The sequence below is a fragment of the Salvelinus namaycush genome, chromosome 3 (assembly GCF_016432855.1).
Source record: "Salvelinus namaycush isolate Seneca chromosome 3, SaNama_1.0, whole genome shotgun sequence".
In the NCBI taxonomy this organism is placed as follows: Eukaryota; Metazoa; Chordata; class Actinopteri; order Salmoniformes; family Salmonidae; genus Salvelinus; species Salvelinus namaycush.
The window spans coordinates 10,228,293-10,242,219 of NC_052309.1; the positions used below are offsets into that span (position 1 = coordinate 10,228,293).

General features: G+C 45.2%; 1 protein-coding gene across 3 annotated transcripts in view; it reads right to left on the reverse strand.

Moving 5' to 3' along the window:
• LOC120044924 (integrin alpha-1-like) overlaps nucleotides 1–13,927 on the reverse strand; it is an 85,220-nt gene that overhangs the window by 54,356 nt on the left and 16,937 nt on the right. For all 3 annotated transcript variants that reach the window (XM_038989663.1, XM_038989664.1, XM_038989662.1), the window contains exon 2: nucleotides 2,508–2,628. In XM_038989663.1, coding sequence (XP_038845591.1) covers nucleotides 2,508–2,628 — 121 coding nt within the window. The remainder of the gene's footprint in view (nucleotides 1–2,507; nucleotides 2,629–13,927) is intronic.

Below are 13,927 nucleotides of genomic sequence, written 5' to 3' on the forward strand. Positions count from 1 at the left end.
GTCCTAGCACACTGACCTAGCTCAGTGACCTAGCTGTCCTAGCACACTGTCCTAGCATACTGACCTAGCTGTCCTAGCACACTGACCTAGCACACTGACCTAACACACTGACCTAGCACACTGTCCTAGCACACTGTCCTAGCACACTGACCTAGCACACTGTCCTAGCACACTGACCTAGCTCACTGACCTAGCTGTCCTAGCACACTGACCTAGCACACTGACCTAACACACTGACCTAGCACACTGTCCTAGCACACTGTCCTAGCACACTGACCTCGCCCTTGCTTTGAGTGAGAGGTGTCTAATGGTGCCATTCCATCTGTGAATCATCACTCACCTACAGTAACCCAGGTTAAGCTCACTCACCTCACACCTACAGTAACCCAGGTTAAGTAACGTAGGCATCTAGGCACAATTTCTCTCTCTTTCTCTCTCTCACTCTCTCTCCCTTTCTCTCTCTCTCTCTCTGACTTTAAGGGAGGTTTGTGTAAATTATCAGCCCAATCAAGGCTCTGCTCCAATATTGACACATACTGCTAGCATATGTCTTAAAATGAAACTAGTGTCAGGCATGCATTCTATGGTATGGTATGTTAGCATGTGTAGTATTTGTGCACTAGAAAGTAACTGGAACTATCAGGTCTTGCTTTAACATGATCTTTGGGTGAAATTCCAAGTGTAAACATGCCTTCAAGTGGTATGCAAGTGTGGATATTGGAACAAACACATAACTTGCCCTCGTCACTCTTATACAGTGGTTTCTATCTGTGTACACGTGAGAGTAACTGGAGCCATCAGGGAATTCTCTACATGAACTCTGTAAAAGAAGAAAGCTGTGGGATCGTTCATCGTTCCTCATCACAGCTGCTCCTGCTGATTGAGAAGGACTGAATTACTGTAACTGGTTCCATATGAGTTTAATAAGCCCATTCCAGCTGAATGTATGGGGATAGTTAGCTAGTTAGAGGTTGAGTCCCAAATGCCCCCCTATTCCCTATTTAGGTAGTAGTGTACTGTGTAGGGAATAGGGTGCCATTTAGGACACACCCAGAGGCCCACACTGTCAGGGCCTCTGTAGGAGAACTATAGGGGCCGACTGTCTCTCTCTCTGTCTGAGGGAACAGTACCTTTCTCTAAAGGGGGGCAGACGTAGTTTACTAGCATGTAAATATGTGTTCTTTGACCAATTAAGAGAGGGATCATGGTTTCACGGTGTCTTTACTGGCGGGCTGAGTGGATACTCTGGTAGGTTGTGTTCACTTAACAGGCGGAGGGTGGGACTCTTTATATGAGACAGACGGTGTTAGGCTGCAGGCCTAACTGATACAAGCGGGAATGGGATGGGGAGTTGGAGGTGTAGAACAACCTCTTTTTGTTTCTCTTTTCTTTACATATCAATTTTATTATTACAAAATCCTGTATGTTCAATATGTTAATTTCTCTAAAAAGGAAAAAATTATGAAATTGTCAAATTTACAGGGAGGGACACATAAGTCACGATATGATTGCAATCGGTATTGCAAGATACTGTATCTCAATGTTGAACTTGTTCAGCTAACAGGACACCAAACTACTGTCAGGGTTGGGGTCAATTCCATTTAAATTCCAGTCAATTCAGAAACTAACCCAAATTCCAATTCCAAGTGAAAATGTTCCTCATTGAAATTCATTGAAGAGATTTAGAATTGGAATTTCAGTGTACTTCTTGAATTGATTGGAATTTAAATGGAATTGACCCCAACCCCGACTACCAGTACTGACTGATTTCAAGCACAAGGCAGGAGAGATAAGTGGAAAAAGACAGGGGCCTTGTCCGAAATCTGTCTTGCCTACTAGTTACTAAAACTACATACTGTGTGTGTACTAATCGTACTACATCATTTTTTGGAAAGCAGTGTTTAGTCAAAAACGATTACAGTGAGCAACAAATAACGCACTAGGCTCACCCATCATGAGAATGTGTTATCCAATGTGCACGCTATTCGTTACATTTATTAAAGAGCGTCCTCTTATCTCATTATCAGCTGATGATAAGCTGCTGTCAAACACAGGTGAGTCTGGAAAGCCCATTCCCTTCCTCAAAAGTGTGCAGTGAATTCTACTCAATGAAAAGCCAAAATCATCTAAATTAGTATAACATCCTGGAATTGAAAGCATACTCGATTATCGAGATGTCACATACCCAACGTTCTATTTTCGCATACCTAAAATGCTACTACTTAGAACGCAAGTATGGGTATTCAGACATGGCCAGTGACAAGTGTTAGAGTGGGTTCAAATAGACCTGGGTTCAAATAGTATTTGTTTTCTCTTTAAATACTTTCAGTGTTTTATTGAGCCTGTCTGGAGTGCCAGTTGGGCTGCGTTTGCTGTTTAAACTTTTGGGACTATTTCATTGATTCCATGGAACCAGGCAAGCTTAATCAAGTGCAGATAAAGTATTTGAAAGAAAACGGACACTATGTGAACCCAGGTCTTGTGGATGATAACACGAATGGACTCACCACTTCCCCTCACTGTTCTCAAACTGCTGGACTGAGTATCCAAACATGTCCTCCAGCGGACCATTGAAAGTCTCCCCATTCTTGTCATCCACGTTAAATGACAACACACACGGTAGCAACACTGCAAGAAAAGAACTGTTGTTACTACAGAGAAAACAAACACTTTTATTTGAGAAAAGATCTAGATGCAGTCAAAAAGGTGATTTTCATGTGTTTTAACACTATGAGGTTCTGAAAATTATGATAATGCCATTTTAGTGTAACAGCTGTTTGAAAAGACCGCCTGAAATTTAAGCCTGTTTTGTTGGGATGGAGTTTTGGCATTCCATGGTGACATTACCAGGAGGTAAATTAGTTAGTAGACCAAAAAAGAAAGAGAGTTCCAAACCTTTCTGCCAATAACAGCTAGTTTTCAGTGTTCCCCTCCCTACTCAGACCACTCCCAGACAGTCCTAGCTAAATTCTTGCTTGAGAAATTGCTCTTTGCTAAGAAGCTATTATTGTTCCTTTTTGACCATTTTAATTGAAAACAATCACAGTAAGGTACGTAATTATTACCCAAAAATGATATGATAATGAGATAGAAATGTCATTTTGGTAAAATATTGCAGTGTCAATGATCTTCCCTCATATTTACAGAGAAGTTATTGGCAAGCAGGAAAAATCTAAACCATCAATATGTTACACAAACTACAAGCACTGAAAAGTCAGCTGCAGAAATGCAGGATGAAAAACGGCTCACTTTTCCCACTATTAGCACCATTTTGTTATTACAAGTTCCATGGGTGGATCAGGATATCCCCCTGCATATCTTACATGTCCTAAATAGGGTTTTTACTTGTGTTTTGTTGCCTTCGCAATACAAATGTAATGTTTGTAATTGACCCGTATAGAATACAGAAGGCAGTGAGATGGACATACTATAAGGAAATCATAACCACTGTAGAGAGAGAGAGAGAGAGATTTGTGACTTGTTGCCACAAGAAAAGGTCAACCAGTGAAGAACAAACACCATTGTAAATACAACCCATATTTATGCGTCTTTATTTTCCCCTTTGTACTTTAACCATTTGTACATCGTTACAACTGTATATATACATTATATGACATTTGTAATGCCTTTATTATTTTGGAACTTCTGTGAGTGTAATGTTTACTGTTCATTTTTATTGTTTATTTCACTTTTGTATATTATCTACCTCACTTGCTTTGGCAATGTTAACATATGTTTCCCATGCTAATAAAGCCCCTTGAATTGAATTGAGAGTGAGAAAGAGAGAAAGAGAAAGAGAGAAAGAAAGAAAGAAAGAAAGAGAGAAAGAGAGAAAGAAAGAGAGAAAGTGAGAGAGAGAGAGAAAGTGAGAGAGAGAGAAAGAGAGAGAGAAAAGTGTGAGAGAGAGAGAAAGTGTGAGAGAGAGAGAAAGTGAGAGAGAGAAAGAGAGAGAGAGAAAAGTGAGAGAGAGAGAGAGAGAGAGAAAGTGTGAGAGAGAGAGAGAAAGTGTGAGAGAGAGAAAGAGAGAGCCCTTCCTGTGTTCATAGAAGACTGAGAGGAATGTCATCATAGAATGCTAAGAGAGTTCTGTCTGTCAGAGACCCCTCTGCCTCCTCTGACCTCTAACATCTGACCCCTTCAAGACAATGCTGTCTTCACCAGACCTCCCCAGTCCGCTATTTAGCTACTGTGAACTATAGACCCACTAAATATCTAAATATAGACTTTGAACGTCTCATTGTGCTTCCGCCAACAACGACACTTTTCATTTTTAGTGTGCCATGGAATTCCTCCAAGAAATGTATTCAATTCCTGGATTTGTGAGGGGGATGTGAGGATTAGCAGAGCACTGCAACATGGGCCAAGAGACTGAGTAATAGAGGAGAGAGACAAAACACGAAGACCACCAAACACACAGAGAATGAACACTGGACACAACACAGACTTGTCTTCTAGTGATGAGGACTGAGCATCCCACAGCCAAACATCACAAAAACATACTGTACTGATGCCTACAGTATGGAGATCAGCTGTGGGAGTACACATTCACTTTATGCTACACTTGGAGGTGGACACGGCGCCATGCAGGAAGCCTTAACACTGGTCGATTATGTATTTGTCACAGACAAACAGAAGCAGACAGAAGAACCAGTGTACTGTACTGAGTGTCAGAGAGCAGAGCAGACATGGTTAATATGAATGGTCCACGTGCAGCCAGTTAGCCACAGGCCATCCATTCAAAGCTCACTGTAAGACTTCCAAGCCACTTTCCATTTCCAGTGCTTCATCTACTTTGTCTGCAGCATATTCTGTAGGTCTTTTACAGAGGACTCTTATTAAAACGTATTACGCTGTCTGTACACTGCAGCCACTTGGACACCACTGGCCTTTCTCCAAATGAGTCTGTTCGCACCAACTCTGACCTGTCCTGAGTTGTAGACAGCAGTATGAGAACAGGACCAGAGCAAGACCATATGCCCCTACGTGGTCATGGTAATCAGGTTCTGTTTTCTATACACCACCTCCATGAATGCCCCTACACTACAGAACATTCCTAAGACCAGACTGGACTTGGTGAGTCATATTCAGGTTCTGTTTTCTATACACCACCTCCTGTCCTAGTCTAGTGAGCCAGACACTTCCTCCCCAACAATTCCTTTGTCAACAATTAGCCTGGGGACGAGGTTACTTCTGTCCAGTCCTGAGTTTGAATACCCTAACCAGTATGTGTCTGGGACCAGAGTATGAATGCCTCTATATCCCCGAGACCAGACTGGATGGATGTGTTCCCGAGTGGCGCAGCGGTCTAAGGCACTGCATCTCAGTGCAAGAGGTGACACTACAGTCCCTGGTTTGAATCCAGGCTGAATCACATCCGGCCGTGATTGGGAGTCCCATAGGGCGGCGCACAATTGGACCAGTGTCGTCCGGGTTTGGCCGTGGTAAGCCGTCATTGTAAATAAGAATTTGTTCTTAACCGACTTGCCTAGTTAAATAAATGTTAAAATGGGTCATTGCCCTTTGTTATTTTAGGGAGCAACCTTTTTTTCTAGGGAGCTGTTCATTGCACCATCTCTGTCCTGTCCTGACTTTGAATGTGTCCGTGAGCATCAGCACGGATATCATGGCTGGTTATTATCAGCCTGTTGTCTTTGGGAGCATCTACTTCGTTTTGGGGTGCTAGATAAACATGATGAGCTTCCTCTGCAATCTCCGATGTGGCTTGTAAACAGGAGCCATAGCTGTGTCCTGATCGGCGCCCTACTCCCTATGTAGTGCACTATACAGAGTCCATAAAGATCTGGTCAAACGTAGTGCACTAAATAGGGAATAGGGTGCCATATGGGACGCAGGCACAGACACGGCCAGAGACACAGATATACCCTGAGGTGCCTCCCAGAACAGTCAATCTCAGATCCATCGTCTGGACACTGAGAACAGGATGGAGAAGTAAGTCATTACACATCCCATAATGAAATAATACACTAATGCATGTTACAGGGTGATAGGGCCAAACGGTGGTAATGCATGTTACAGGGTGATAGGGCCACATGGTGGTAATGCATGTTACAGGGTAATAGGCCCACACGGTGGTAATGCATGTTACAGGGTGATAGGGCCACACGGTGGTAATGCATGTTACAGGGTGATGGGGCCACACAGTGGTAATGCATGTTACAGGGTGATAGGGCCACACGGTGGTAATGCATGTTACAGGGTGATGGGGCCACACAGTGGTAATGCATGTTACAGGGTGATAGGGCCACACGGTGGTAATGCATGTTACAGGGTGATGGGGCCACACAATGGTAATGCATGTTACAGGGTGATAGGGCCACACGGTGGTAATGCATGTTACAGGGTGATGGGGCCACACAGTGGTAATGCATGTTACAGGGTGATAGGGCCACACGGTGGTAATGCATGTTACAGGGTGATAGGGCCACACGGTGGTAATGCATGTTACAGGGTGATGGGGCCACACAGTGGTAATGCATGTTACAGGGTGATGGGGCCACACAGTGGTAATGCATGTTACAGGGTGATGGGGCCACACAGTGGTAATGCATGTTACAGGGTGATAGGGCCACACGGTGGTAATGCATGTTACAGGGTGATAGGGCCTAACAGCCTAGTGCTACCCCCAGGCACACAAACATATCTGAACCAAATGAAAGACACACACGCGTGTGGTAGAGGATAACCATGGTCCTGATGGAGTAAAGGGTTTAAGAAAGGCCATCCTCAGGGCCCAAGCCAATTCAAGAAACATACTGGAGGATTTTTTAAATATGATATTGCTGCTGATGCAGTATCATATAAAATGTTCCTCTCCATTCCACCTTCCGTTCTGCCTGTATTAAATAAAGTCACCATCCCTGTATATCTATTTTATTAATGATGAGTACAGTTCATAGTTGAGAGAGAGACAGAGAGAGATTGTGAGAGAGACAGAGAGAGAGACAGAGACAGAGACAGAGACAGAGACAGAGAGAGAGAGAGAGAGAGAGAAAGAGAGAGAGAACTGCAGAGACTGGAACACCAGCCAGGTAAGCCTCCTCTCCTCGGCACAGACAAGGTCAATCTCCCCTTCCCTCAGTCCATCCGTTAATCCAAAACACACACACACACACACACACACACACACACACACACACACACACACACACACACACACACACACACACACACACACACACACACACACACACACACACACACACACACACACACACACACACACACACACACACACACACACCTCCCCTCTCCCACGTCCCCGCCAGAAAACACTGCTCATTTAGCTGATTCAAGATGGCCTCAAGCCAGTGAGGCCTTTTCCACTGATCACATTCAGGTCTGGATGGTGTAGAGCAGTGGTTCCCAAACTTTTTATAGTCCCGTACCCCTTCAAACATTCAACCTCCAGCTGCGTACCCCTCTAGCACCAGAGTCAGCGCACTCTCAAATGTTGTTTTTTTACATCATTGTAAGCCTGCCACACACACACTATACGATACATTTATTAAACATTAGAATGAGGGTGAGTTTTTGTCACAATCCAGCTCGTGGGAAGTGACAAAGAGCTCTTATAGGACCAGGGCACAAATAATAATCTAATAATAATCAATAATTTTGCTCTTTATTTAGCCATCTTACATATAAAACGTTATTTGTTTATCAAAAATGGTGAATAACTCACCACAGGTTAATGAGAAGAGTGAGCTTGAAAGGATGCACATAACTCTGCAATGTTGGGTTGTATTGGAGAGAGTCTCAGTCTTAAATCATTTTCCACACACAGTCTGTGCCTGTATTTAGTTTTCATTTTAGTGAGGGCCGAGAATCCACTCTCACATAGGTACGTGGTTGCAAAGGCCATCAGTGTCTTAACAGCGCGATTTGCCAAGGCAAGAAACTCTGAGCGCAGCCCAATCCAGAAATCTGGCAGTGTCTTCTGATGAAATAAAATTTTCACAGAACCGCTTGTTGCAATTTCGATGAGGCTCTCTTGTTCAGATATTGGTAAGTAGACTGGAGGCAAGGCATGAAAGGGATAACGAATCCAGTTGTTTGTGTCGTCCGTTTTGGGAAAGTACCTGCGTAATTGCGCACCCAACTCACTCAGGTGCTTCGCTATATCACATTTGACATTGTCCGTAAACTTGAGTTCACTGATGCGTGAAACAGTGTTGTTTGATGAAGGCATTGTCTGTGTATAATGTTTTTGGCTTTTCCCCCAGCATTGTCCCAGCCATATCCGCAGCAGGGGGAATAATTAAGTCCTCTACAATAGTATGGGGCTTGCCTGTCCTAGCAATTCGGTAGGTCACCATATAAGACGCTTCTAGCCCCTTCTTATTAATGGTATATGTTGCTTTTATACATATCTTACTACTCGAAAGTCGTCTTTATTCTCGCTCAAAAAACTCCTGTGGCTTATTTACAAATTGTTATGTTTCGTTTCTAAATGTCTGCGCAGAGTGAAGGTTTCAACGAGAGAATAACAGTTAATGTGATTGGATGTTAATTATTGGACTAGGCTACCTGTATTTGACATTGTGTTGTTATTTCGCTGAACACTAGATGGTTTCATTTTATTTTTGGCAGTGAAACGAAGATACTCAGGCGAGAAAAAAACCTCACCCAAATGTATAGCCCCGTTGGAAAATATAAATGTACCGTTTGAAAATGTGAAGAAAAAATGTTTACAAATGTTTTTATTTATTTTAATCACATTTTTATTTGGCGTACCCCCGGCGGCATTGCGTGTACCCCAGTTTGGGAATACCTGATGTGTAGGAGACATGCTGCACTGAGGGGAACAGAAGAGGAATGTTTCCTTCCACTGGCCAGCCCTGCCTCCCACTAAGAATATCACAACATCTTGCATGTGTGTCGCGTCTTTAGGTGATTGAATTGAACAAGCACAACACACACATGCACACACAATAAACACCACACACACACACACACACACACACACACACACACACACACACACACACACACACACACACACACACACACACACACACACACACACACACACACACACACACACACACACAATCTAGAAGTGACTTAACACTCCCAGTGAGAGGCACTCAAATCCTTTCAGCACGTCTCAGATGAAATCCAGTCCTCCTCTGATGTGGGGTGATATATATACCAACCAGACCGACACCCTTTCTGCGTCATGTCTGTGGTCGCCCCCGACCTGTCAGCCATGCTTAGCTACAATAAAGCCCACCTTAAATCAGCACTACAGGCCTGTTAGCCAGACGTAACCATAAAACTGATCCCCAATCAGTGTTAGAAGTGTGATCAGCCACACTTGACAAAAGTAAAACTAACTGACCCTGTTGAAAATATCAAACTTCAGGACTGGTAGCCATTAAGTGGAGCAACCTGACATTGATCTTACATATCAGTTCAGGTTAGGTGGTGAGGTGAGCCGTGGTTAAACTGATCCTAAGTCAGCGTCTGGTGTTTGACCCTCCGAGCCAGATGTGATCACTAACTCAGTTCAGGCTAGCGGTGAGCCGTGATAAAAAACTGATCCTAAATCAGTTCGCTATAATCTGATCATTCCGGGAAGCAGTGTTCACTAACTCATTCCAGGCTGTGGTAAAACTGATCCTAAATCAGTTGGCAGGCAGTGGTAGTCAGGGAAAGAATTAAGAGACGTCAGCAGCACAGTGATCTGCTCTCTAATGAGAAGGATAGTCTGACACTGCTTCTCTGAGACATATGTTGGCATGGACCAGGAGCACATTATCATACTCTCTATCCACCCCCCACCCCTCTCTCTCTCTGTTCCTCTCTCTCGTCCTGACTGCTTGGTCACTGTGTTCTGGGGAACACTCTCTTGGGTTGTTTTCTTTATTATGGGTTCTGATATTGGTTCTCTCTTGGGTTCTATTGGATTCTGATATTGGTTCTCTCTTGGGTTCTATTGGGTTCTGATATTGGTTCTCTCTTGGCTTGTATTGGGTTCTGATATTGGTTCTCTCTTGGGTTCTATTGGGTTCTGACATTGGTTCTCTCTTGGGTTCTATTGGGTTCTGATATTGGTTCTCTCTTGGGCTCTATTGGGTTCTGATATTGGTTCTCTCTTGGGTTCTATTGGTTCTCTCTTGGGTTCTATTGGGTTCTGATATTGGTTCTCTCTTGGGTTCTATTGGGTTCTGACATTGGTTCTCTCTTGGGTTCCTTTGGGTTATGAAATTGGTTCTCTCTTGGGTTCTATTGGGTTCTGATATTGGTTCTCTCTTGGGCTCTATTGGGTTCTGATATTGGTTCTCTCTTGGGCTCTACTGGGTTCTGACATTGGTTCTCTCTTGGGTTCTATTGGGTTATGAAATTGGTTTTTACTCCAACTGGAGAGACTTCAACTTCTGCTGCGATCACTTCATTATGTTCACAGTAAAATTAATCTATTTGCTTAGGCAATGTTTTATGCGCCACCGCTGCGCCAATCAGCTCCCGAGTGGTGCAGCGGTCTAAGGCACTTCATCTCAGTGCAAGATGTGTCACTGCAGCTCCTGGTTTGTATCCAGGCTGCATCACATCCGGCTGTGATTGGGCGGCACACAATTGGCCCGGAGTAGGCCGTCATTGTAAATAAGATGACTTGCCTAGTTAAATAAAAAATTAATTAATGTATTGTTATATGATTAGGCTACAAAGTCATCTCTACCCATAGATGTGGCTGTCTATTTAGAGTCCCTATAAATCTCAGTGGAAAGTCATTTAATGTGTGCGTAGGATGTAACAGAATGTGTGTAGGTTGTGCTCAAACACAGACGTGTCTTAACATGCAATGAAGACAGGACTGAGAAAACATAAGATGAGTCCTATTGGTCAAGTGTTAGCTGGAATGGATGTAGGCAGAGGACGCTGTACATTAAACAAGAACAACATTGGCAGCCATACAGTAACATAATGCCTCAGAGTCAATTGGAACGTACCCCATTGACCCATTCATTCAACAGGGACTGTTCCCCATTAACCAATTCATTCAACAGGGACTGTTCCCCGTTAACCAATTCATTCAATAGGGACCGTTCCCCATAGACCCATTCATTCAACAGGGACTGTTCCCCATTAACCAATTCATTCAATAGGGACTGTTCCCCATTAACCAATTCATTCAACAGGGACTGTTCCCCGTTAACCAATTCATTCAACAGGGACTGTTCCCCGCTAACCAATTCATTCAATAGGGACTGATCCCCATAGACCCATTCATTCAGTAGGGATCGTTCCCCATTGACCCATTCATTCAACAGGGACTGTCCCCCATTGACCAATTCATTCAATAGGGACTGTTCCCAATTTACCAATTCATTCAATAAGGACCGTTCCCATTCATTCACTGTGTGTCCATCTACAGTATGCACTGTATGTGAAGTCCATGGAGCTGCCTGCCATATCTGATTCCATATTGGAACTGGAACTTCCAAATCTATTCATTGGACCGCTGATTTTTAAAGGCCTGGAACAAGGAATAGGAATACAAGTCACCACCCACGGAATTACATAATTCTCCCTGCTGGTTGTCAAGGATTTCATGCCAGAATCTTCCCCATCCCCAATCGTGCTCTATCACACACCCACAAACTCATCCTAACCCTCATCCAAATATTACTAACAACCGACTCATGTTCAAAAGTGCTGATCACAAAGCTTTTTATCAGCGGAGCTAACTTGCAACACAAAGCTGGGATAGGAGTTAAGGGAGCTGCTGCGCTCGATTAAACATTTCAGAGAAATATACCCCGTGATGAGGTCACAGGGTTCACTTCTTCTATCTCCCTGTAGGCAACCTTCCACTCCCTTTAGGCAACCTTCCTCTCCTCGTAGGCAACCTTCCACTCCCTTTAGGCAACCTTCCTCTCCCCGTAGGCAACCTTCATCTCCCGTTTGGCAACCTTCCTCTCCCCATAGGCAACCTTCATCTCCCCGTAGGCAATCTTCATCTCCCCTTTGGCAACCTTCATCTCCCCGTAGGCAACCTTCATCTCCCCTTTGGCAACCTTTCATCTCCCCGTAGGCAACCTTCCTCTCCCCGTAGGTAACCTTCATCTCCCCGTAGGCAACCTTCATCTCCCCTTTGGCAACCTTTCATCTCCCTGTAGGCAACCTTCATCTCCCAATAGGCAACCTTCATCTCCCAATAGGCAACCTTCATCTCCCCGTAGGCAACCTTCATCTCCCCGTAGGCAACCTTTCATCTCCCCGTAGGCAACCTTTCATCTCCCCGTAGGATACCTTCATATCCCCGTAGGCAACCTTCATCTCCCCGTAGGAAACCTTCATCTCCCCGTAGGAAACCTTCATCTCCCCGTAGGCAACCTTCATCTCCCCGTAGGCAACCTTTCATCTCCCCGTAGGCAACCGTCATCTCCCCGTAGGCAACCTTCATCTCCCCGTAGGCAACCTTCATCTCCCCGTAGGAAACCTTTCATCTCCCCGTAGGCAACCTTCATCTCCCCGTAGGCAACCTTCATCTCCCCGTAGGCAACCTTCATCTCCCCGTAGGCAACCTTCATCTCCCCGTAGGCAACCTTCATCGCCCCGTAGGCAACCTTCATCTCCCCGTAGGAAACCTTTCATCTCCCCGTAGGCAACCTTCATCTCCCCGTAGGCAACCTTCATCTCCCCGTAGGCAACCTTCATCTCCCCGTAGGCAACCTTCATCTCCCCGTAGGAAACCTTTCATCTCCCCGTAGGATACCTTTCATCTCCCCGTAGGCAACTTTCATCTCCCCGTAGGCAACCTTTCATCTCCCCGTAGGCAACCTTCATCTCCCCGTAGGCAACCTTTCATCTCCCCGTAGGCAACCGTCATATCCCCGTAGGCAACCTTCATCTCCCTTTAGGCAACCTTCATCTTCCTGTAGGCAACTTTCATCTCCGCGTAGGCTACCTTCCTCTCCCCGTAGGCAACCTTCATCTCCCCGTAGGCAACCTTCATCTCCCCGTAGGCAACCTTCATCTCCACGTAGGCAACCTTCATCTCCCCGTAGGCAACCTTTCATCTCCCCGTAGGCAACCTTCATCTCCCCGTAGGCAACCTTTCATCTCCCCGTAGGCAACCTTCATCTCCCCGTAGGCAACCTTCATCTCCCCGTAGGCAACCTTTCATCTCCCCGTAGGCAACCTTCATCTCCCCGTAGGCAACCTTCATCTCCCCTTAGGCATCCTTCATCTCCCTGTAGACAACTTTCATCTCCGCATAGGCAACCTTCATCTCCCCGTAGGCAACCTTCATCTCCCCTTAGGCATCCTTCATCTCCCTGTAGACAACTTTCATCTCCGCATAGGCAACCTTCATCTCCCCGTAGGCAACCTTTCATCTCCCCGTAGGCAACCTTCATCTCCCCTTAGGCATCCTTCATCTCCCTGTAGACAACTTTCATCTCCCCGTAGGCAATCTTCATCTCCCCTTAGGCAACCTTCATCTCCACGTAGGCAACCTTCATCTCCCCTTAGGCAACCTTCATCTCCCCGTAGGCAAACTTCCTCTCCCTTTAGGCAACCTTCATCTCCCCGTAGGCAACCCTTCATCTCCCCGTAGGCAACCTTTCATCTCCCCGTAGGCAACCTTCATCTCCCCTTAGGCAAACTTCATCTCCCCTTAGGCAACCTTCATCTCCCCTTAGGCAAACTTCCTCTCCCCTGTAGACAACTTTCATCTCCCCGTAGGCAATCTTCATCTCCCCGTAGGCAACCTTCATCTCCACGTAGGCAACCTTCATCTCCCCGTAGGCAACCTTTCATCTCCCCGTAGGCAACCTTCATCTCCCCTTAGGCAACCTTCATCTCCCCGTAGGCAAACTTCCTCTCCCCTTAGGCAACCTTCCTCTCCCCGTAGGTAACCTTCATCTCCCCGTAGGCAACCTTTCATCTCCCCGTAGGC